The sequence below is a fragment of the Colobus angolensis genome, unplaced genomic scaffold (assembly GCF_000951035.1).
Source record: "Colobus angolensis palliatus isolate OR3802 unplaced genomic scaffold, Cang.pa_1.0 Scaffold48, whole genome shotgun sequence".
Lineage (NCBI taxonomy): Eukaryota > Metazoa > Chordata > Mammalia > Primates > Cercopithecidae > Colobus > Colobus angolensis.
The window spans coordinates 7881369-7907543 of record NW_012118265.1 but is presented as its reverse complement, the minus strand read 5'-3'; the positions used below and the strand labels follow the sequence as shown (position 1 = coordinate 7907543).

General features: G+C 35.2%; 1 protein-coding gene across 3 annotated transcripts in view; it reads left to right on the top strand.

The window, feature by feature from the left end:
- Nucleotides 1–20371, top strand: part of DHX36 (DEAH (Asp-Glu-Ala-His) box polypeptide 36) — a 51174-nt gene extending 30803 nt beyond the window's left edge. The window contains exons 13-25 of one of the 3 annotated variants that reach the window (XM_011958984.1): nt 513–526; nt 1970–2034; nt 3067–3210; nt 5624–5741; nt 6444–6542; nt 10744–10917; nt 11062–11148; nt 12413–12496; nt 14827–14926; nt 15021–15111; nt 18324–18444; nt 19132–19284; nt 19669–20371. In XM_011958984.1, the coding sequence (XP_011814374.1) occupies nt 513–526; nt 1970–2034; nt 3067–3210; nt 5624–5741; nt 6444–6542; nt 10744–10917; nt 11062–11148; nt 12413–12496; nt 14827–14926; nt 15021–15111; nt 18324–18444; nt 19132–19284; nt 19669–19854 (1436 nt within the window). In that variant the 3' untranslated portion in view covers nt 19855–20371. Of the gene's footprint in view, nt 1–470; nt 527–1969; nt 2035–3066; nt 3211–5623; nt 5742–6443; nt 6543–10743; nt 10918–11061; nt 11149–12412; nt 12497–14826; nt 14927–15020; nt 15112–18323; nt 18445–19131; nt 19285–19668 lie in introns of all 3 variants that reach the window. The other 2 variants (XM_011958983.1, XM_011958985.1) reach the window with 2 other exon arrangements.
- Nucleotides 20372–26175: the final 5804 nt, after the last annotated feature.

Below are 26175 nucleotides of genomic sequence, written 5' to 3'. Positions count from 1 at the left end.
CAGAGTGAGACCCTGTCTCAACAACAAAAAAATAGGATCACCCAAAGTGTACAAACATATTCATGTTAAACAGAATTTTTGGCTCTTCATTCAACTTTTATTGGTGTAATTTGAAAAAGTTATTCCCAACTTTTGAGCATTCTTTTAAGAGTTTGGGGAAAATACTTATCAATATGAAATAACAGAACAAAATGTTAGCTTGAACTTGGAGCACTCAGAAAACAAGACTATAAAGAAATTAAGTTGGTCTGTTTGTATGTGGAAATATAAATTAAGAATTGTGTGGTTCTCTTAAACACATGGGCAATTTGTCAATAACTCAGATGGTTTAGCTATTTTCATTAAACAATGTTCAATGTCTTATCAAAAAAAGAATTATGTGGTTCAGCATCTGAATTCATTGTCTCATGTGTTTGATGGAGCTTTTCTGCAACTCTTTATCTTAAAATTGGATTCTTTTTAATTTTCAGATAAATTTTTAATTATACCTTTACATTCATTGATGCCTACAGTTAACCAGACACAGGTATGTTAAATGGATACATTTGTTAAATGTATTTAAAACTGAGGCAAGCTTTAAGGACTGCTTGTTACACGTTTTCCTTTATTTTTTTTAAGGAGCATTTTCAAATAGTAATTCATGTAAAAAATATTTATTTGAGAACCTTCGCAAATGAGTCTTCAGGGGATGATTGCTCAAAAACTTGAATATTAGAAGATAACCCACAAATTAGATTAGTTGTGTCTATATTCGGGAAAAGTTTAAAGAATTGGTTTCACCAGTAACTTGATTGGGTTTCCTGAATAAGAGAAAAAGGTATGTGAGTACTACCAAAAGTAACCAAACCTAGAAATTAATGATCTGTGACGTACTACAGTTTGATGATGATTTGAGATTTAATTTCACAAAATTAGTATGTTCACAGTATTATGAATGTTTTGACTCCGTCAGATGCAGGCGCTTTCCTAATTAGAGTGAACACTGCATTCTTAGAGGCAAGATAATGTTACGATCTATAGTATTTGCAGGCTCTTGCAAAATGAAATTGATTAGAAAACCTGCTCCTCTCCCCGTTTCTAGTTTCTCCTTTTCTCTTTTTGTAAGAAAATATCAAGATATTTTTCTCTGAGACCCTTTTAATATTTTTGTTGCTGGTACCTTAGTCACGAATTACAGAGTACATACCTGAGAGAAGAGAAGGGGCAAGAAAGAAAACTCTTGATTCCAAAGACTGAAAGAGTTTCCAGCGTGGAAGTATTCATCTTCTACACCATAACCTAGTAAACTATGTATTCCTTTGCTGGAGAGTATGTGAATAGCCTAGGAAGCATTTTCTCTATTGATTACCAGTTTTATAAATGAAGGGATAAGTTTATGCTTTTTTTTGTTTGTTTGCATTATTGCCAGTGGTACTTGATTACCCATCTTCTTTCTACTTGAGTGACTTTGTCGGGGTTGTGGGCAGTATTTGTAGAATTCCCCATTTGAAGAGGATTTTTTTTCACTCCAATCTGATCTCAAGCTAGTAGACAGTGGTTGGTACAGCTGCACAGTTGACATTTATTCTGCTGGGTTGGGCATCTGCCTGATTGTTTATTGTTTTTACCCATGGAGATTTGGCTTCATTATTCTTGTCCTTAATATAAGTATCCCTCCCTCTACTTTATAACCTCCAGCTTTTGTTAAAAAACTGCTATATATTAAAATAATGATACCTCATTGGAAATGTTGTTTGTGGTAAGATTATGACATCTGTAGGGGATTTAGTTTGGTTTACCAAAAGATAATTTTGTAATATTGAAAATGATCTATACTTTATAAATACGTCAATAAATATTAGATGTATATGTCAGTGACTGAACATAGAATGCTAAAAATGAACAGTATCTGAAGAAATTCCTCTAATTACAAAAATAATGTATTAGAAATTAGTGTTCTTTTGTGATTCTGATATATTTATTTTTACAGGTGTTTAAAAGAACCCCTCCTGGTGTTCGGAAAATAGTAATTGCTACCAACATTGCGGAGACTAGGTAAAAGTTGTTTTAAATATCAAATACTGATGATTGCAGAAGTTTTAAACACCATATTTACATGCCTTAATCTGTTTTCTCTACTACATGTTTTGTAATTTATTAAAAATAAAACCTTTTTTATGGCAGTGAGCATAGTTTTATTTTTTGTGGGCTTTTTTGAGACAAGAGCTCATTCTGTCACCCATGCTGGAGTGCAGTGGTACGATTATGACTCACTGCAGCCTTGACCTCCTCAGCTCGAGTGATCCTTCCACCTCAGCCTCCCAGGTAGCTTGTACTACAGGCATGTGCCACCACACCTGTCTAATTTTTAACATTTTTTGTAGAGATGGAGTCTCACTGTGTTGCCCAGGCTGATCTCTAACTCCTGAGCTCAAAACGATCCTATTGTCTCAGCCTCCCAAAGTGCTGGGATAACAGACCTGAGCCACCATGCATGGCCAATTTTGTGGGGGTTTTTTAACCTATAATAATGCTTTAGCTCAGAAATAGCATTTTAGGTGTTGGGTTTTGTTTGTTTTGTTTTCCTAAAGAAGCACGGGAGCTGAGGTAAATTTTGTCCTTTCGCCTGTTTCTGGTTGGGGGTAGTATTTGGTAATTAGTTATATCCAGCCTTTAAATTTTCTTGTATTCTCTTGGAGGTACTAAGACATAGTTTAGTCATTGAAACAGATTCTTTTACGGAAGCCGATATTAAACCATGCTGTTGGGGCTCCCATGGAGCTAGGTATGAGGCAACTTGTGATATTTGGCTGTAGACAAGTAAGAATTTAGTATATAGTCTGAAGAACTAATACTGTGCTGTCACTTACAGTGCCTGGCACTGCCTACTGTTAGGTACTCGATCCCTATAATATTGGTAAATGTGGGTGTGAAGAGTAGTGAACATCCTGAATGGCTAAAATCATTTGATACAATAAAAAAAAAAAAAGCTCTGAAATGCCTATCTATAGGTCTTTTATAGGTTAATAGTGCTTTTGATGTGTGTGTGTGTGTTTTTAACATTTTATATATCTGTTTTCCAAACAGCATTACCATAGACGATGTCGTTTATGTGATAGATGGAGGAAAAATAAAAGAGACACATTTTGATACTCAGAACAATATCAGTACAATGTCCGCTGAGTGGGTTAGTAAAGCTAATGCCAAACAGAGAAAAGGTCGAGCTGGAAGGTAAGATGGGAACTCTATCCAAAGCTTTTAGAACACACAAAAATTTTGTGTAACAAAGTGTGATGCTGGCATTTAAATATATTTATTAGAAGAGTTACCTTTCTTCTTATTTTGAGCTTACTGCAAAACATTTTTAAATAGAAAGTTATTTTAATCATAGTTTGGAAAAGTATCTGCCAGGTTTTCTATTTTATGAATCCTTTGCCTTCAACTTCTGAGTTTGGTTAATAAGTTATGTTATTTACAATAGTTGGTTTTCATTTCTTTTTTTAAAAGCATATATTGTGTAATAATAATAGCAACTAATACTTTTTGAGTGTCAGATCGTCTCCTAAACACTTGATTCATATTAACTTTCTTAATCCGCACTACAGTACTATGTATATCCATTTATTATATCCATTTTATGGATAAGGAAATTAAGGTACAAGGAAATTAAATGACTTGTCCAAAGTGCCATAACTTTCTAAATTACAGACCCAGGATTTGAATCCAGGCATTCTGACTTCACAGTCTAGGCTCCTAATCACTAGATTTTATAGCAGTACTGATTTTTCACCAGTAGTTTTCAATGAAAGCACAAGGAAAGTACTTTTCCTCATAATGGTACAATAACTTAAGAAGTAAAAATATCTCTGTCTTAAAGGTAGGAAAAATGATTTGTCTTGAACTTTTACAAAGAATTGGACTTTAATGCATATATCACAGTATTTCTACACTTACATGAGTGATAGAATCATATCTGGACTTTCAGAAGAGGGTTTTTCTTTTACCTTTTATAGATAGAGTAAGAGATTTCCATTAATCTTTCGATACAGACTTAAGAAAAGGAGAGTTGAAAGAAAACTTCACAGACCATCTGTCAACCCCTCATTTTAAGTTTGTACAGTATCTATAAAGCTCTGACTTACTTGCATAATCTTTGCACATTATCCCAGTATAACTTGATTTTGAGACAGTTTATTAGAGAGTTGATGCTGTTGAACCAAAATCGTGGTTTAGTCAAAGAAGTATACCCTTCTAATAATCAATTATCCGGGAATAACTTGATAGGGGACCCAGAAAGACTGAGGTTTTCCCATGTAGACCCATCACCACTAAATATTGATTCAAAAAGTATTCACCATAGTGACCAAGTTTTGGCACACCTTTATATATGAATAGTAAACATACTAAGCCTTTAGATTTGTTCCATGAAACAATAATAGAACTAAACTAATAGAGTATTGCATTTTAACTAATCCTGAAATTGATGTTTTAATTTAAAAGGAAAATAGTCGTTTGTAGACTCCATGGATTAAAATTCCTTTAGCAAAGCCTTATTTTGGAGATCAGAAAAAGCTATACTATGTGGCTCTCAATGGAGGTACTCTTATTTTAGTTTCTATTGGAGAGAGATTCAGGTATATTATATAATAGACAATGGATCTATGTAGACTCATGGCAGAAATAGCTAAGATTTTTAGAATTCATTTTTGTTCCTATAGCAGCAAGAGCCTATAGAAATATTTATTCTGCTTGAGAATACTTGAATATGGTCACCACTTCCCATCTAGTCTTTTTTTTTTTTCTTTTTTTTTTGAGACAGAGTCTTGTTCTGTCGCCAGGCTGGATTACAGTGGCATGATCTCGGCTCACTGCAGCCTCCGCCTCCTGGGTTCAAGTGATCCTCCTGCCTCAGCCTCCCAACTAGCTGAGACTACAGGAGCATACCACCACACCCAGCTAATTTTTTATATTTTTTTTTTAGTAGAAATGGGGTTTCACCATGTTGGCCAGGCTGATCTTGAACTCCTGACCTTATGTGATACACCCGCCTCAGCCTCCCAGAGTGCTGGGATTACAGGTATGAGCCATCGTGCCCAGTCTACATCTAGTCTTATCATTGTCCAAAAAATGATATCATTTAAGGCTCTAGTTACAAACATAAAACAAAAACTTTTAATATCCCTCTGAGAACTTGCTAAATAGAATATACTGTACTTAAAATATTTTTCAGTAATATAGACAGGTTAGCATAATGCCAGGATTCATTACATAATATAATTGATCACAACGCATACTTGAGGTTACTATTCTTAGCCTTAACCTAAGTAGACTGCTGTTACTGCGCACAGTAATCTGGAATCTGTCAGAAATAGGGAAGCAAATTATTGGCGTGGGGAGGAATTATTGTGTATCTTTCTTAAAAATGTGACAAGAGGGTAGACGGTGTAGGGTTTTTCTAAACAGAAGAAATACATGATTCATAAAAAGAAAAATAATTATGTACATTAGCTATTATGTGGCTTATAAGAAATAGATATTGGTTACTTCCCTGCCTACTGTTTTCTCTGGAGTTCTAAAAAGTCATTGATGACCGTCCCTCTTTGTTTTGTTTTTTGTGTGTGTGTGTGTTTTTTTTTTTTTTAAGAGTTCAACCTGGTCATTGCTATCATCTGTATAATGGTCTTAGAGCAAGTCTTCTAGATGACTATCAACTGCCAGAAATTTTGAGAACTCCTTTGGAAGAACTTTGCTTACAAATAAAGGTAAATTAGGTGGGAGAATGAAGAAACTAAATGGAAGTGATCTCATTTTCAACATCTTTTATAGAACAAAGTACTGTATTAATCTCCAAGAAAGAATTATTAACTCACAATTTATTTTGTGTGTGTGTGTTAGTGAATTGTGTATTTAAACTTCCTTCAAATGTGTATTAAGCAATTTTAAATTACGTACTGCTCTAGAGGAGGCAGACTGCCTGTATTTGAATCCTGCTTCCACCCCGGAAAAGCTAGTTCTGTTATATTGGGCAGGTTGTTTAAATTAACCTCCTAAAATTCTTAGAACAGTGCCTGGCACATAGTAAGTGCTCAGTAAACATTAGCTACTATTATTACATGTTAACATGTTATCCTTCATTATAAACTACTTATTTTTTCAGTATCTTGTGTCTTTTGATATAGTTAGCCTTATTTTGAAGATAGTAGGTAATCAACTTGTTCATTAAGATTTTAGCCAGCTACTTTTCCTATTAATAGAGTTGATGGTAGAAAGTAGTAATATATATATGGGCCTTTAAACATGTTTTTATAGAAATACAAATATAATTTTAATTCATTTTGGTAAAATAACTTGAAAATCATGTGTAAATTTGATGCTTTGAGTCATCAGTCCCGGTAGGGCTAAGTTGTAATGCTAGTATATTAATATTATATGTGTTTAATTATATTTGTCTTCCCCCCCCCCAGATTTTAAGGCTAGGTGGAATTGCTTATTTTCTGAGTAGATTAATGGATCCACCATCAAATGAGGCAGTGTTACTCTCCATAAGACACCTAATGGAGCTGGTAAATTTATTTTCTTGTTTTTTTAATTCTAACTTACAATACTAGAGCATGTAAGCTGATTAATTATAATGTTTACTCTCATTACGGCAAGGAAGACCAGTGATGTCCAATGCCAAATTTGATTTGCTATTTGACTATCAATTTAGAACTATCAGGTTATGAGATAGGCATTAGAAAATTATAAAGTGATATCTTTTTAATAATTCTTAAAAGACTAGGATCTTTCTGCACTTTTTTTTTTCATTGTAAGCCTGATTTAAGATTACATAAAATTTGAAATTTTACAGTTACTGGTCTTTAATTACTGGCGAGTAAAAACAAATGTGCAGCTAAATGATTTATCACAAAGGAAGGACTGCGTAGTAATTACTTACGTCAAGGAGAACATTCCCAGTATGCTGAAAGCCCCCTTCCTTCCCTCTCCCAATCACTCCACTGTCCCTTTGTCCCAATCATGATAGATAACGTCTATCACGACTTTAACTATAATGGCTTGCTTTTTTTTTTTTTTTTTTTTTTTTTTAATTTTTTGATGGTTTTACCATACAGGTATGCATCTTCGTAAAGAGTTCAGTTTTGCTATTTCATGAACTTTACCCATACGGAATGTGTGTGGTTTTTTTTGTTCTTTGAGGGAGCAGAGCTCTGGATTATTTCACTTAATATTATGAGATCCAAATGTATTGTTGCTTTTAGCTATGGTTTTCTTGTTTTTTTTTTTTTGTCTTTTTCCTCTTTTTTTTTTCTGAGACAGAGTCTCACTTTGTCACCCAAGCTGGAGTACACTGGGGTGATCTCAGATCACTGCAACCTCCACCTCCTGGGTTATAAAGTACGTATATGATCAAGTTGGGCAGATAACGCCCAACAGTTTTCCATAGCTGCAAACCACTTAAACTCCTACCTGTGGTGGGTGAGGGTTCCCATTGCTTTGTAGCTTCCTTGGTATATTAATCGGCCTTTTATTCTAACCATGCTGGTAGGTATGTAGTGGTTTTAATTTGCATTTCTATGACTATCGTTGAATTTTTCAGCACCTTTTATGTTTATTATCCATTTGTGTAGTCTCTTTAGTAAATTGCTGGTGTCTGTTTTTCTGTTAGATTGTAGATCATCATAACAGTTCTTGTGTACTTTTCATCTGCACCTTTTATTGGTTGTATATTGCATTATTGCATATCTGTTTTCAACTTACCTGTTTTTAATACCTTGATAAACAAATTCCTTTTTTTTTTTTTTTTTTTTTTGAGAGAAAGTCTCACTCTGTCATGCAGGCTAGAGTGCAGTGGCGTGATCTTGGCTCACTGCAACCTGCAACCTCTGCCTCCAAGGTTCAAGCAATTCTCCTGCCTCAGCCTTCTGCTGGTATTACAGGCACCTGCCACCACGCCTGGCTAATTTTTGTATTTTTAGTAGAGATGGGGTTTCACCATGTTGGCCAGGCTGGTCTGGAGCTCCTGTATGATCCACACAAGTTGGCTTCCCAAAGTGCTGGGATTACAGGCATGAGCCGCCACTCCCAGCCTAAATTCCTAATTTTAATGCCGTCAAATATATCATTCTCAAAGGTTATTGCCTTTTAGCCTTTAATAAGTCTTTTCCTGAGGTCATAAAGATACATTTTAAAAAATTTTATTGTTTTTGTTTATAATGCATCTGCAGTTGATGTGTGTTGGGATTGAGGTAGAAATAAAAGTTTTTACATATGTAGAGCATTGACTGAGCACCATTTATAGAAAAGTCCATCTCTTTTTGTCCTTGGTCTGCGGTCTTTGATAGGTCAAGGTCTGTGGATTTGTTTGTCTGTTTTTAGGCTTATTTCTCATCTGTTGACCTGTATTTCTCTTCTGAGCTGGTATCACATTGCCTTAATTACTCTAGCTTTATGATAAGTCTTTCTTTCTAATAGAACAAATCACTCCCTTCCATTCTTCTTCAAGAATGTCTTGATTCTAGAGACTGAGGTGGGAGGGATTGCTTGAGCCCAGGAGTTTGAGGGTCGCAGTGAGCTGTGCTTGCGCCACTGCACTCCAACCCAGATGACAGAAAAAGACCCTATCTCTAAAAAAAATAATAATAATAATAGTGAATTGTTTTAAAACAGGCGAGTGTCTTGGCCCTTCTTGGTGCTTTGTTTTTCCAGATACATTTGAGAATCTTGAGAGTTTGATTTTGTTTGAATTCTGTCTATAAATCATTTTGGGGAGAACTGGTATCTTTACAGTATTGAGTTTTAGCAAAATGATCATCATCTACTACTCTTGTTTATTTGGGTATTCAGTCTCAGTGTTTTAGAGTTTTCTTTGGGGTTTTATATGTCTTTATTTAGATTTTTAAAAATTTAGATTTCAAATATTTAAAAGCAGAATCCAAAATACCACTAACCTAGAAGATAAGTGGTATTTCATCATCTTTTGAGTATGATAGTTTACAGAAATAAAGTTGCTTGAATGATTGACTTTGTATTCATTAATGCTGTAAAGTCCCCTTATTCTAATCACTTTATGTAGATTTTTTCTGCATATATAATTGCATCTCTAAATAATTACAATTTTATTTATTCTTGTTCAAGTTTCTGGGACCCTTAATACAGTGTTGAGCAGAAGTGATGTGGTAGTGTAAAGGAAGAGCCATCAGCAAGTCATTGAGAGTATAATGTCTGTTGATTTTTGTTTTGTTTTTTTTGGTGTGTGGAAGCTCTTACTACATTAAGTTTACTAAGAAATTTTTATCCTGTATGGATAATCAGTTTTATCAAGTATCTTCTGCTTCTGATGAGATTATGGTATGAGATTATGGTATGACTTCTTTAGTTGGTTCATGTATTCAGATACACTGATACTTCAAATATTAAACGAATTTTTATTCTTAGAGTAAAGCTAACTTGCCAGCATTCAATTTGCCATTATTTTGTTTTGTGATTTTTGTATCTAAGTTTATTCACTTTTCTTCAGATATCCTTGTAAAATTTAGATATCAAGCTGTTCTAGGTTCAGAAAACAGGTTGAGGGTTTTTCTTTTTTTTTTTTTTCTTTCATTTGAAAGAGGTCTTAAAAAAAAAAATTAAGGGTATTTTCTCCAAAACTGTTGAGTAAAAATCTGTGTCTGATGGGATGCTTATGGATTCTTTTATTATTATTTCTTATTTACATCTCTATGCCTAGTTATTTTAATTGTGCACTGGAAATTCTGTTTACAAATTTTTTTTTTTTTTTTTTTTTTTTAAGACGGTGTCTCGCTCTGTCGCCTGGGCTGGAGTGCAGTGGCCGGATCTCAGCTCACTGCAAGCTCCGCCTTCCGGGTTCACGCCATTCTCCTGCCTCAGCCTCCCTAGTAGCTGGGACTACAGGTGCCCGCCACCTCGCCCGGCTAGTTTTTTGTATTTTTTTTTAGTAGAGACGGGGTTTCACCGTGTTAGCCAGGATGGTCTCGATCTCCTGACTTCGTGATCCGCCCGTCTCGGCCTCCCAAAGTGCTGGGATTACAGGCTTGAGCCACCGCGCCTGGTCAAAATTCTTTATAGATAAAAATTTGAAGCTCGGGATGAGGCTAGCTTTTTTTCGGCAAGGATTTATGTTCCTTTTGTGCCAGGAAAAGAGGCCCCAACCTCTACACTCATCTCCCTTAGATGTCTGTCATTCCCTAACCTCTTGACTTGTAATTCTTTGTTAACTCCTTGGTATCTTCAGGCTACTTTTCTAGCTGTCCACAGTGGGGTGGTTGGACCAGATGACCTAGGGAATCAGAGCAGAAGTCACTCCCATTTTCTAGGGTTTTAGATAGTTCCTTTTTCTTTAGCTTTTCTGTCTCATGTCACCTAAACTGCTAGAACCTAGAGAGTATGCATTATGCATTCCAAATGTATGATAGTGTATCTTTTGTTTTTGTTATTTGTTTCTACAACTTTTATACTTTATTAGGTGATTTCTTTATTTAACAGAAAGTTTGTCATTTCTGGTATTTCTTCTTAACACAGAAAAGCCAAGATGTGCATTAATTTTGGTTTCGTTTAAATAAGTTTGTAACCTTTGCTGACCTCACAACTTATGTTTTGGTAGGGAAAACTAAAGCTGATCAATTTCCCGGCATTTGGACTTAGAAGAGAGAGTAGTGGCTTGTTACTCTTTTTAAAGCAACCTAAAATCGTTTTAAATGTAACGCTTTACAGGATCGATTTTAAACACACACTCTTCCTTTACAGAACGCTTTAGATAAACAAGAAGAATTGACACCTCTTGGAGTCCACTTGGCACGATTACCCGTTGAGCCACATATTGGAAAAATGATTCTTTTTGGAGCTCTGTTCTGCTGCTTAGACCCAGTACTCACTATTGCTGCTAGTCTCAGTTTCAAAGATCCATTTGTCATTCCATTGGTAAGAAAAATGGAAACAAAACCAATTTATTTTAGATATGAACAGGAGTTGCTTAGATATATTTTTCATTAGCATTTGATTAGAATGCCTTTCTCTGTTATAGCATCAGAGCAATTTAAATTGCCTATATCTGTTCTTTTTAAGGGAAAAGAAAAGATTGCAGATGCAAGAAGAAAGGAATTGGCAAAGGATACTAGAAGTGATCATTTAACAGTTGTGAGTGCGTTTGAGGTAAAAAAAAAACCTTGTTCTGGATTATGACAGTTTATCCAAATGGAATGCTGATAATAGAATAAGGATCATATTTAACCTTTTGAAATCTGTGTTATCATAAGGCCGGGCGCGGTGGCTCATGCCTGTATTTATAGCACTTTGGAAGGCTGAGGCAGGTGGATCACCTGAGGTCAGGAGTTTGAAACCAGGCTGGCCAACATGGCAAAACCCTGTCTCTACTACAAATACAAAAATTAACTGGGTGTGGTGGCGGGCAACTGTAATCCCAGCTACTCAGGAGGCTGAGGCAGGAGAATTGCTTGAACCCGGGGATGCAGAGGTTGCAGTGGGCCGAAATCGTGCCACTGTACTTCAGCCTGGGCGACAGAGTGACACTCCATCTCAATGAAAACAAAAAACAAAATATATATTATATAATCATGAATATCAGGAGTAAATTGCTGAGAATGTTGAAATTTAGCTGAACATTTGAGAAAAGTTATAATTCATAGTAGTTTTTGGTAAGAATGAACAAGTGAATCGTTTATTTTAAAATTTTGTATTTAATAATTTCTTTGTATCTTTGGCTTATTAACACTCATGACAGTCTCTTTCTATTCATTAATAAACTACCCTGTATTCAGATTTAACATATAATAGAGGATCATAATCATGTGCATAATTCAGATTAGAGAGACATTTTCTGCTCCCAAAAGCCAGATGTGTCTGGGGGTAAACACTTACCACCTATCTTGGTAAAATTTAAATGTAATTTGGTTTTTAGAGGCAGTATCTTTTTTCTGTAGCTCTACATTCTGTTTCGTATGGCATATTATGGGGAAATTCATGTTTTTTGGTCTTTGAGCTTATTCAGCTTGTCTTTCCTTTTTACCCCATTTCCCTCCTCTAAAAAGAAGCAAACCATAAAGAAAAGTTGTAAATTTGAAAATATGTAATAGCATTTAAGTCAGTTTAATAGTGTGCTCTGTTTGATGAGTGTATTACGTACAGTTTGGATGTCATTTTATGTAAAATACATAATATATTACTGTATACTTAATTGTATAAAGGTCTGGAACTTCAGTGGTGGTTATCTCTTAAGGACTAGGATCATGGGGAGCGTATGTGTTTTTAGTTTGTCAGTTATAAAATTTTTCGAATTTTTTACAAAGAAAATTAAATATTAGTAGAATATTAAACTTTTACTAAAATAAAGAGGGAAACCAGTAGTAATCTTCGTTTGCAGGAAGAATATATATTTCTTCATTTTTTTGCCCCATAGGGTTGGGAAGAGGCTAGGCGACGTGGTTTCAGACACGAAAAGGACTATTGCTGGGAGTATTTTCTGTCTTCAAACACACTGCAGGTAATGGTGAATGTTTTGCAATAATTATCATATATGCTAGATTACAGAGTATGTGTATCCATTTTGTACAATTAGATCTATAGCAAAAAAGTCAAATATATGGAAATTGAGTATATTTGTATATATACCCAAAATAGTGGGGGATCTTTCTTAAATCAACTACAACAAAACAAGGAAAAGAAACACAGTTCCAGAGGATAAGAGCATAGCACCGTAAGGTTCAATTTCTGTTCCTGTCCCCACATTCTAGTTGCCGTTTTGATGATTCAGACTGAGAATTTTTGCTAACACTTCTAAAATCTGTTGAAAAGTATCAAATAGCATAGATATCTGTATGTTTTCTGGTTTCATACAGTGAAACACCGCAGGCAAACATTTGTAAAACAGAAGAAAACAGTAAAGAGGGTATATACCATTATATTTCAGACTACACTGAACTGGGGATTCGAAGCCAGTGGGAATAGAAATATCCTCATCTTCTCCCAGGACACATACACCCCAGCTATGTGACGTGAGGCCTGATACTGGACGTTTAACAAATGTACAAAGTAATAAACAAAAAAATCTTAACATACCGAATCAGAAATGCCCAGTCATTAGCAAAATGGAAAAAAAGGATCACCACAATTCGGAAAGAAAGGAAAAGAAAAGACAAAAAAAAAAAAAAAAGGAATGCCATGTTTCAGTAGAAGACAACTTACAACTGTTTCATAATATGGAATAGCTAATAAGAATATGAATCCAGCAAAACAAAGGTTAGAAAATAAACAATAGAGTGAATGAAAAGACTCCTGAGCTGAGAAAATAAATTGAAGAACAAAAGAAATCACAAGGAATAGAATGGACACCCCTTAAAAACAAGTTATTGCCATAGGAAAAAAGCTTGAACTAATCACAGTTTATGGAGGTACCTGAAAAAGACAAAAATTAAAGCAATAAGTGTAATCTTAAAGACAGGAAGACAGGACTGATCCATCATGAGAACAGTAGATATTAGCATCTGCATAGAAATCCTGTGTAATTGAATATTTATTTTGAGCTGTATATAAGAACATTTTTTTTGAAATGGAAAAAATGAACAGAAGTATGAAAACATAACTGAATCCAAGTGTTTGAGAATGTCATGTTCAGTCAGGATATGAATTCAGGTGTAAAGAAAAACAACAGGTATGCAAGAAAATACTCAAGAAATACTATAACCCTGATCTCTTCTTGAAAAGCCCATTGACAGTGAAGTGCTGTCAGTTAAAAGGGGAATCACAGTGGAGATTTCAGGATTGGAGAGTGCAAGCTTAATCAGCTGGTAGTATACATTAGAAGTATTTAAATATAGAGCTAATAATAAAATGGTGTTAGGAATTATACATGCAAAATAGAATGTAAAGATTATTATCCTGAATAGTATAAAATAATGGCAGTAAAAACCAGGAGGTGTCTAAGAAAGTCAGGTGTAAGGAAATTAGGTGGGGAAGTCACACCTTTCATAAAAGGGATATATACTTAAATATAACCAACTTTATATTTCATAATCTCTAAAAGGAATTCCTTAGGAAATATTCCTGTGCTTATGAAAATTTAAGATTCATCTGGTCATTCACTTTCATTTCTATTTAATTTTTCTTTAAATTGAACTAAAGTTAATTGTTGTATAAAGAATTTCTATACTATGATTCTGTCATTAGGATACATTTCTTCTATCAGTATATATGCTTAATGGGTGTCTGCAATCTTGTTTATTTAGAAGACTGAGTATTGAGGCATGGGAAGTACTTTTCTATATTACTTGAATGCTTTATAATAAGCCATGTATCGTTTTTTTCAAAAAAGAAAAAAAACCTTAAGTTTACATGCCATTGTGAACCATATTTAATTCTCAGTAATAGAAATATGGATGTTGATTATTTTCTATATGCTTTTCTATATTTTTTTTAAAATGGGGATGGAAAGTAATTTTAAAAATTCTGTTAGTCTTTAACAAAATGGAGTAATCCTTAAACATCGGTGGCTATTCCTTACAACTTGCAAACTTTTTCTATGAAAAGTCAGGTAATATTTTAGGCTTACAGGCCATAAGCTCAGTTACAAGCATTGACCTCTGCCATTGTAGTGCAAAAGCAACCAAATGTAGATGAATGGGTATGGCTGTGTTCCAATAAAATTTTATTGACAAAAACAGCTTTTGTAGTTTGCCAACCTTTGCTTTAAAACATGCTTGCAAAAGTTTTCATAAAGCAGAGAGAGCTTACAACTCAATTTATCTATTAGTGTATATTTTTTAGTCTCAATGTGTGAAAGGTATTCTAGTTCTATTTGTTACCATTGCTCCCTAGATGCTGCATAACATGAAAGGACAGTTTGCTGAGCATCTTCTTGGAGCTGGATTTGTAAGCAGTAGAAATCCTAAAGATCCAGAATCTAATATAAATTCAGGTACAGCAGAAAACACAGTGTAAATAAGTATCTTTTGTCTATTGTATCAGTATTTTACTTGTTTTCCCTCTACCTTCTCACCCCCCCTCCATAGATAATGAGAAGATAATTAAAGCTGTCATCTGTGCTGGTTTATATCCCAAAGTTGCTAAAATTCGACTAAATTTGGGTAAAAAAAGAAAAATGTAAGCATTGAAGATTATTATGAATTACTTGTAATTCTCTTCTTAAACTTTTGAAATCTAATGTAACAAGGCTTATATTATAAATTTGTTCTTATTCATATGTGGGTTATGTTCTTGTTCTTTTAATCATTTCAGAGAATGTGAACTGTTTAGCATTGGTATCACTTTCCCTCACAACATGTCCTGGAATCACCTCTCTGATAACCCATTATTCACAAAGAATGCTACCACATCATGCCAGTGTAAATATTAGAAAAGCCAGCCTGCCAGTAAATACCAGTGCCTGGATAGAAATTGCTTAGAGTAGATTTTATTTCAGAAAACTTTTTTCCTCTTGTCTTATAAAATGGATAACTTAGCTCTTTGAATAAAATTGTTATATCACTATTTTGAGAAATAAAGTATAATAATATATGTACAGATAGTCTCAGTAGTAATTGGAGACAGCAATGAAGCATAAGCTAGAATGAGCTAATTCTAGCTAAAGGATACAGAGAAACTAAGAGTCACAGATGGCCAGTGGTGTGGTTGCTACTATTTTGGAAGGCACTCTGGGTTAGAATTATGTATTGAGTCATTAAAATAGTCCCTGACCCAGTGCATGGATGAGTGAGTTTTTAACTTGATAGACATGTCTTAAGGAAGTAATTTCAAATGTTTTCTAACAGCTGTATTGTAAATAATACAGATTTCTAGTAGCAAATGGAAAATTGTGGTTTTATAATACTATATAATGCATCTCCATAGGTGGGCTTTAAAACAGTCATTGTGTAGTAACATGTAAAATATTTAAACTGATGTTAAATGAAAGTTGGACGTTCTAGAATTACAAACATGAAAAAATATAGACTTTACAGATAGGCCAAAGTGCAGACATTGTTCTTGGGCAATGGTTCTCAACCAGGGTGATTTTGCCCCCAAAGGGGACATTGAACAGTGTCTAGAGATACTTCTGGTTGTCGTAACATTGTGTCAGTAGTACTAAAGTCAAGAAACCCTATTCCAAGGTATGAAGGAATGGGTAACTGATGAATTTTAATCATTATGGTTGTATTATTTACATTTTAAGTGATCTAAGTACTTTTTCAAAATTAATACTTGGACAATTTTTTTTTTTTTTTTTTTAATGTGTACCTAACTTTACAGGTAGCTTAACAGAGAGTTACTTTGAAATTCATTTTATTTTCCTCTCTGCCATCCTGGGAGGACTTTATGAACAAACATAGTTTTCCTTGGACTGGTGCATTGTTTTTGTCCAGACTAGGGGTCAGCAAATTTTGACCTATAGGCCAAAAATTCGGTTTTGTACATTTTTTGTTGGAACACAGCCATGCCCATTTGTTTTCATGTTGTCTATTCTGCTTTCCTTCTATACTAGCAGAGTGAAGTGGTTGTGACAGAAATTATAGACCCCCAAATATAGACCCTAAAATATTTACTATCTGGTCCTATATAGAAATTTGCTGGACCAGGCACAGTGGCTCACACCTGTAATCCCCAGCACTTTGGTTGGCTGAGGCAGGCAGATTGCTTGAGCCCAGGAGGTGGAGGTTGCAGTGAGTCAAGATTATACCATTGCACAGTGAAAGGAGATCATGCTACTGCAGTCCAGCTTAGGTGACAGAACAAGACCCTGTCTCAAAAAAAAAAAAAAGAAATTTTCCAACTTCTACTGCTCTAGTTATGCAGGGTTGCAGGGTGGCATTGGTAAATTGACTCGAAGTGAGAAAAAATAATTTTTGGTTATTCTCAGTATTTGAGCTATGAATTCATAACTATGATTCATGATTTTGACTACAAGTATTATGAATTCTTAGAACTTCAGAAGTGGCTGGGTGCGGTGGCTCATACCTGTAATCCTAGCACTTTGGGAGGCCGAGGTGGGTGGACCACCTGAGGTCAGGAGTTGGAGACCAGCTTGGCCAATGTGGTGAAACCCCATCTCTACTAAGAATGCAAAAACTAGCTGGGCGTGGTGGTGGTACATGCCTGTAATCCCAGCTACTGGGGAGACTGAGGCAGGAGAATCACCAGAACCTGGGAGGCGGAGGCTGCAGTGAGCTGAGATTGGGCGCCCGCACTCCAGTCTGGGTGACAGACCAAGACTCCGTCTCAAAAAAAAAGAACTTCAGCAGAGACACTCATAAAAACAAATAGGAAAGATTAGTGGATTATTAGCTTTTATGCTGTTAATTTAATACAGGTAATTAATATTAGCTGTTTAAAAATTATTAAATATCTCCCTGTTGAATAACATTAAAGACGTTTACAAATTTAGATAAAATGTATATGACTATAAAAAAGTATATGACTATCAAATGTATATGACTATGTATATGATTATCAAAAAAAGATTGAATTAGAACTGTCAACATGAATTTAAACAGAATTCTTAACTTTTCATTTTTTATTCATCTGGGTCATACTCTGTAAAATTTTTAAGTTAATAATTTTACAGTTATTTTATAAGTCAAGGGCTGTTTATCAATATGATTGTCATAGTAAAATGTATAGACTCTTGATACGAATCACTTAATTATTTTAGATATTTATTTTGTTCTTTATTCTTCAGTGGAATAGTGTGCATTGACATAATGGAAAAGAATATTCTGTCATTTTTCTAAAATATTGAGTAATTATACCTGCAAGAAGAAGATTAGTTACATGATTTAAATTATTCATACTGATAGCATTTTTTCATATATTTTTAAGGAAATTGTGCTCTGTCCTCAAATATAAATACATTTTTTGCAAAAATAAACTGAATTATTTTCTGGAGTGTTTTTTTTTTCTTGAGGCGGAGTCTCGCCCAGGCTGGATTGCAGTGGCGGAATCTGAGCTCACTGCAAGCTCTGCCTCCTGAGTTCAGGTCATTCTCCTGCTTCAGTCTCTGGAGAAGCTGGAACTACAGGTGCCCGTCACCACGCCTGGCTAATTTTTTGTGTTTTTAGTAGAGATGGGGTTTCACCATGTGAGCCAGGATGGTCTTGATCACCTTGACCTCGTGATCCGCCTGCCTCGGCCTCCCAAAGTGCTGGGATTACAGGCGTGAGTCACCATGCCCGGCCATTCTCTGGAGTTTTTTTAGATTCCGGGATTTATTTGGTTTTTACCAAGCTCTTTTATAAGGTTTTCAAGTAGTGTTAAAACAAACAAAAAAAATCCTCTAGAAGACTTCTTTTTAACAAACTGCATTTTAACTTTTTTTAAAGGGTGAAAGTTTACACAAAAACCGATGGCCTGGTTGCTATTCATCCTAAATCTGTTAATGTGGAGCAAACAGACTTTCACTACAACTGGCTTATCTATCACCTGAAGATGAGAACAAGCAGTGTAAGTGAACGCTTAAAATAATTAAGGATCCAATTATCTGTCTCATTATATTTTTATGACTGTTTTAATAATTATATACAAACTTTTCTTTTTTATTGTTTCTTATTCCTGTGACATGAATAACTTTGTCCTTCAAATAAGCTATTCTTTTAATTTTCAGGTCTGTAATGATGGATCTTTGTAATTTAGTTAGGACAGTTATTGGATTGCATAATTTTCTTTCAGAGCTTGCTTACAAGGAATATTGGCATATTTTATGGTATACAGGAGCTTACATTGTATAGAGAATTTTGTTAGCATGTCAATATATCTTATAAGTATTGTTCAGCATTTTAAGTGAGATTCTGTTTATATTTTTCTCTTTAGAACAATAATTTGAGATGATTTATAAAAAACTGGATAAAAATAACTTCACCTATATTCGTGTTTTGGTTTTGTCACTCAGAAAATATTTTGTTCAAACAGTAGTGCTTAGTTTAAACTAAAAAATATTCCTGTGTTCTCTGAATAATGAAGATGACTCATTTAAAAGAAATATTTCTTACAAATTAATCTCTGTAATTACAATAGCAGGTTAATATTTTAGAAGGAAGGTACTTATTAATTAATACTGGTAATATTGTTGAATTTACGTAGTAATCTTTTCAGACTCCTGAATGTATTAATTCACTTTAATTTTCATTACAGATATATTTGTATGACTGCACAGAGGTTTCCCCATACTGTCTCTTGTTTTTTGGAGGTGATATTTCCATCCAGAAGGATAACGATCAGGAAACTATTGCTGTAGATGAGTGGATTGTATTTCAGTCTCCAGCAAGAATTGCCCATCTTGTTAAGGTAAGTGACTTTATGTGATTATCTTTAATCTACATGTAAGTCAGCATGTGGTCAAGTGGTTTTGTTCAAAATGTTACATATATTAACATTTCTTGCTGTATTTCAGCAGAGCAAATAATTTTGAAAAAATGGTCCCTGGTTTTTCTGAATTGTTTTTTGAGATGGTAACAGACCAGCCATTCTAAATGGCTCAATGTGATTGCATGTGAATTTTAACTTGAGTTATTCGCTCATAACCACACTTTAGTTGATTGCTCACTAATTATTTTAGCTTTTGAGACATCACTTTTGAAACTCCTTGTATCAGGTAAATCAATTTCATTTATTATGTTATTTGGTAATATATCTGCCTTTGTTGAACATGTATAATTTTTCCAACCTTAGGAATTAAGAAAGGAGCTAGATATTCTTCTGCAAGAGAAGATTGAAAGTCCTCATCCTGTAGACTGGAATGACACTAAATCCAGAGACTGTGCAGTACTGTCAGCTATTATAGACTTGATCAAAACACAGGAAAAGGCAACTCCCAGGAACTTGCCACCACGATTCCAGGATGGATATTACAGCTGACAACTTTTCAGAGGTGGTCTGAAAAGTCTGGTTGACAGCCGTTCTTCATCATTGTTTAAATTTTGGCTGGATGCCAAACCCTGGGACATGACCAATTTTCATGTGTAAGGTAGAAACTTTCAATAGGTAGTAAAGACTTAATGTGCATGACGTGATGTTATATGGCGCTATTTCATACATATATATATATACACACACACACACATACACCATAAAAGCAATATATTCTCTGATCATATACTTTGCTGTGGTCATGCCCACTCTTTGGGAGTATATTCCCTTTATATATATTGAGTATTGTCCACTTGAGAAATTCCTTTGTTCTGTTATACAAAATTAATCTTTCTTACAATGATTGATGATACCACCAGTAAAAATTGGATGTTTGCCCAAAAAAACAGTGTCAGTTAAGAATTTGAACACAACCACATTTTTGAAAATGAAACTTCTATCGGAAGTAAATTAATTTGTTGTAATAAAGTCCAGTATTTAATAAAATGTACAATGTTAAATCTCAGCCAACTTCTTGGATTGGTTTCTACATTTCCACCTATGGCTTGGTTCATTTGCTGTTTTTACTATTTTTAAAACATGTGCCTTTTTTACATCACCCTGTAGCAGCATAATACAGCAATTGAGAGCATGGTCTAGAGCCTGATTACCTCAGTTCCAGTCTCAGCTCTGTCACTTAGTCAGTGTCTTGGCTTCTCTCTCTTTTTCCTTGTCTGTAAGATACAGTTGGCCCTCCATATCCATGCGTTCCACATCTGTGGATTCAAACAACTGTGGATAGAAGATAATTTGAAAAAAAAGGATGGTTGCGTCTATACTGAACATGTGCAGACTTTTTTTCCTTGTTATTCCCTAAACAATACAGTTTAACAGCTATTTATGTAGTATTTACATTGTATTAGGTATTATAAATAATCTAGTGGTGACTTAAAGTATATGGGAGGTTGTGCCTAGGTAACATGCAAATACTGTGCCATTTTATATAAAAGACTTGAGCATCGATGGATTTTGGTATTTGAGGGGTTGAGGTTGGAAACCAGTCTGCCACAGATACTGAGGGATGACTGTAAAGGTAACAGCTGGGAGGATGAAATACATTAATACATGTAAAGCACATAGGCTAGTGCCTGGCACATAGCCTAGTGTCTGTACTCTCTGAATCTTGTGTTAGTTGTCCCTGAAGTATTTTCGTAAATATCTAATGATTTTTTATTACACTTTTTATTTTATTGCTACTTATCTTCTTAGCCAAGGAATAGTGTAACAACACATGCTGTACATTTTCAGCCCTATCAAATAGTGATAAATACTTCTGGTTGCTGGCCAGCAACTGTTTTGTCCCTCCCTTCTTGTTTGCTTATTTGGGTTCCCCTCTGTGCGGCTTTGTGCCCCAGGTATGTTGGGCCCTTTCCTCAAGAGTGAATCTTGCTGTTCTAAATGAATCACATGTGGTCTTATCCCCCTTAGAAATAATTGATAAGGCGTGAGTACATAAACATATCCTGGTGAATGGCAACTGAGAAGTGATCTTCAAGAGGGTGTCTGAAAAATGTTTTACTCACTAATAGAGGAGGAAATCTTGCTCTCTCTGGATATTGTCTTGTCTGACTCTGATAGTTGGAACTGCTGCAGCCAACTAATGATCACAAGGGGACACAGACTCATAGACTGAGGTTGGCTTAGTGGAAAGATAGAACTCACCAGAGCCTTTGATAATGCTGGTAAGCCTCAGAATTAATCCATTCTAGAACTGCTCTACATGTGGACTTATTTTGATATGATAAAAACTCTTCAATTGTTTAAGCCACTTTTCATAGGATATTGTTAGTTTTTTGTTGGTTTTTTGTTTTGTTTTGTTTGTTTTTTGAAGACAGTGTCTTGCCCTGTCACCCAGGCTGGAGTGCAGTGGTGTGATCTCGGTTCACTGCAGCCTCGACTTCCTGGGTTCAAGTGATCCTCCTGCCTTAGCCTCCCAAGTGGCTGGGACTACAGGCTTACACCACCACACCTAGCTAATTTATGTATTTTTTGTAGAGACACCGTTTCACCATGTTGCTCAGGCTGGTCTCAAACTCCTGTCCTCAAGTAATTTGCCCGCCTTGGCTTCCAAAAGTGCTGGCATTACAGGTATCAGCCACTCCACCTGGTCCCTAGTAGGGTATTTTTAACTTGGCAAAAAGGATGTTAATCGGAAACATACACTATCCATCACTGAGTATTATACTATTGATTTTGCAATATAAGAATTTTAACGTATTTGTCTGACAGAAGGTGTAAAAGTGCTGGACATGCTGCAGAAAGAAACAGGAAAAGTATCTTTCTGCACTCTAAAAAATGGAAATTTTATTGTACCTTCCAACAAATACAAGGAAACCAAGAGAGTAAGGTATCATACAATGACTGGGATGTATTGATAATGCTACAATGATCCATTAACAGCTCTCGTTCAGGTACTGCTCGCAATCCTGGGAATGTATGTTACCTGTTATATCTTGAGTCCGTTATCTTGGCTGTTCTTCTAAAAGTGATCTGTCTCTCATCGAATTCTGGCATTAGAGTGGTGTCACAAGATTAGAGCGTACTGGTTTTGCCTATAAAGTCGAGGTGACCATCCGGTCTTTCTTGCTCTGTAAGAGTTTATGTCTGTGCTTTTTTTTTTTTTTCCTCGCTTTTATTATCCAGTTTAAATCCAGTCAGTTGGCCAGAATGGTCTTGGAAGAAAGGATTTAGAGATTCTGTAAAAAAGATTGTTAGTTGGTTCTGTGTTTGCAAACCAATATTTAATTCCCATTTGAATGGGAAAAATGTTCCCGAGGAATTATTTAATTGATGAGGTATTCACAGAGATTAAAGCAGTTATTGTTACCTCCAATTTATGTCTTCTGTACAGCTGATCAGAATGGACAGTTTAATCCAAGGTGCTACTTATGTTCTGTTTCTTTTGTTTACAAAATAGGGCATTACTGAGTAGAAAATACATTCCAGGTCTAAGAACTGTTCGTTCTTTAGGAGTTTTTAAAGAATAAGACATTAAATTAAGAAGCAAAATCTGTTTGATTCATCATTTTGAGTAATGCAGAGAATAACTCTTGGAAAAAAAAAAATACCTGAAACAGAGACTTACCGGAAAAAACAAAAAGAAATTAAACTACTGAATAATCTTTCAAAAGCATCTTTGAAAAGTGAGCACATATGATGCCTTCCCAATTAATTAATTTGGGCAAAAGCCACCACCACAGTCTTGATACAGAACATTTCTTTTTTCCCCCCCGAGACGGAGTTTCTGTCACCCAGACTGGAATGCAATGGCACAATTCCAGCTCACTGCAACCTTCGCCTGCCCGGGTTCAAGCGATTCTGTGGCCTCAGCCTCCTAAGTAGCTGGGATTACAGGCACGTGCCACCACACCCGGCTAACTATTGTATTTTTAGTAGAGGCGGGATTTCACCATGTTGACCAGGCTGATTTCGAACTCCTGACCTCATGATCCGCCTGCCTTGGCCTCCCAAAGTGCTGGGAATACAGGCATGAACCACTGCGCCTGGCTGATATAGAACATTTCTATCACCTAAAAGTTTCCCTTTTACCCCATTGTAGTCAATCCCTTGCCCCCACTTCTACCGCCTGGCAACCTATTGATCTGCTTTTTGTCACTTTCGTTTTGCCTTTTCTAGAATTTCAAATAACCAGAATCAAATACAGTCTTTTTGTCCAGCTTCTTTCACTGAACATAATACTTTTGAGATACTGACACTGTTAAATGTATTAGTAGTTAGTTCCTGTTTTATCTTTTATCATTCAGTAGTATTTGCATTGTATAGTCATACTAGTTTGTTAATTCATTTACCAGTTGATGGACATTAGAGTTATTTTCAGTTTTTTTTGCTGTTATGAATAAAGCTGCTATGAACATAAGTATGTAAGTCTTTGTGTGGTTACATGTTTTCATTTCTGTTGGGTAAATACCTAAGATTAAGGTTGTTGTATTATAGTAAGTGTGTTTGTATAAGAAACTGCTAAACTTTTCAGAATTTGCTAAAATTTTACATTCCCAACAGCAGTATGTGTTGGGAGGTTCAGAGTATTTATTCTACGTCCTTGCCAGTACTTGGTATTTTTAGCTGTCGTTTTAATTTTAGCCTTTAGTGAATGAGGAGTCCTGTCTCGTAGTGGGTTTAATTTGTGTTTCTAAAATGATTAATGATGAGCACCTTTTCATTTGTTGTTTGCTGTTTTCCTTAGTAATCTTATGTATTTTTGTTTGGGTTTTGATATTTCATCTCATGTCAAATGATTGGGGTTTTAAGGATATATCTGACCAGGGAGAAGGAGGATTACTAATTAGTTTTAGAGATACAGAAAGTTATTATTTATATTCCTTGACATTTATAATGGCCAGATGTGCTACTCTTGACTTAGTTGGTAAAGTATAAAGAGTTAAGCTGGTGTTATTAAGTGCCAGGAGAGACTAGCACCAGTTTTATATAGTTATGAAGGCAAGAATTCATCGTGAGGTGAAGAATGGGACATAAGAAAAAATATTTATTGGTATTGGGAAAGTCATGGGAAATAAGGAAAACAGCTGATATGGAAGCACTGTAGAGCCAAGAATGACAGAGAACTTTTAAATTGTGACTACTTTTTTTTCTGGTTCTTAAATTTGATTCATATCTTAATGGTCTGGTATAAATTTTCGAGTTGTATTTTTCTGAGTCCTTATATAGTATAGTATGTTACCTTTATACAGTGAACGTCATGGTTGGGAATAAAATTAATTTTAGCAAAGCTTTAATTTAATGAAAAAGTGATTCCTTCGTAACTTATCTTTTAGGCCCTTTTAGCTTATATTTTAAATATTTCAATACTTAATCATTCCCATAGTCTTCATTCACCTCACTTTCTCTTAATGGCTGTTTCTCTTGTTAAATGAGAGAGTTTGATTATTTTTACTTGTTCCGGAAGCCAAATTTTTTTTCTTGTTTTTTTCACTCAAAGGCAAAACAGACCTTTCTCTAACATTTTTGTGGTGTCTGAAGTAAGAATATAAATGGAAGCCAACATAGTAGATCTCTAAATATTTTAAAATTTTAAATTAGTTTAACAAACTTAAATAAAACATCCTTTTGGCCAGGTGTGGTGGCTCATGCCTGTAATCCCAGCCCTTTGGAAGGCCGTGGTGGGCAGATCATTTGAGCCCAGGAATTCAAGACCAGCCTGGGCAACACAGTGAAACCCTGTCTTTACAAAAGTTACAAAAATGAGCCAGGCATGGTGGCATGTGCCTATAGTCCCAGCTACCCAGGAAGCTGAGATGGAAGGATTGCTTGAGCCTGGGAGGTCTCTCCCAGGCTTTGGTATCAGAATGATGCTGGCCTCATAAAATAAGTTAGGGAGGATTCCCTGTTTTTCTATTGATTGAAATAGTTTCAGAAGGGATGGTACCAGTTCCTCTTTAAACCTCTGGTAGAAATCAGCTATGAATCCGTCTGGTCCTGGACGTTTTTGGTTGGTAGGCTATTAATTATTGCCTCAATTTCAGAGCCTGCTATTGGTCTATTCAGGGATTCAGCTTCTTCCTGGTTTAGTCTTGGGACGGTGTATTTGTCCAGGAATTTATCCATTTCTTCTAGATTTTCTTATTTGCGTAGAGGTGTTTATAGTGTTCTCTGATTGTAGTTTGTATTTCTGTGGGATTGGTGATGATATCCCCTTTATCATTTTTTATAGCGCCTATTTGATTCTTCTCCTTTTCTTCTTTATTAGTCTTGCTAGGGGTCTATCAATTTTGTTGATCTTTCCAAAAAGCCAGCGCCTGGATTCATTGATTTTTGAAGGGTTATTTGTGTCTCTCTCCATCAGTTCTGCTCTGATCTTAGTTATTTCTTGCCTTCTACTAGCTTTTGAATGTGTTTACTCTTGCTTCTCTAGTTCTTTTAATTGTGATGTTAGGGTGTCGATTTTAGGTCTTTCCTGCTTTCTCTTGTAGACATTTAGTGCTATAATTTTCCCTCTACACACTGCTTTAAATGTGTCCCAGAGATTCTGGTATGTTGTGTCTTTGTTCTCACTGATTTCAAAGAACATCTTTATTTCTGCCTTCATTTCGTTGTTTACCCAGTAGTCATTCAGAAGCAGGTTGTTCAGTTTCCATGTAGTTGTGCGGTTTTGAGTGAGTTTCTTAGTCCTGAGTTGTAGTTTGATTGCACTGTGGTCTGAGAGACAGTTTGTTATAACTTGTTCTTTTACATTTGCTGAGGAGTGGTTTACTTCCAACTATGTGGTCAGTTTTGGAATAAGTGCGATGTGAT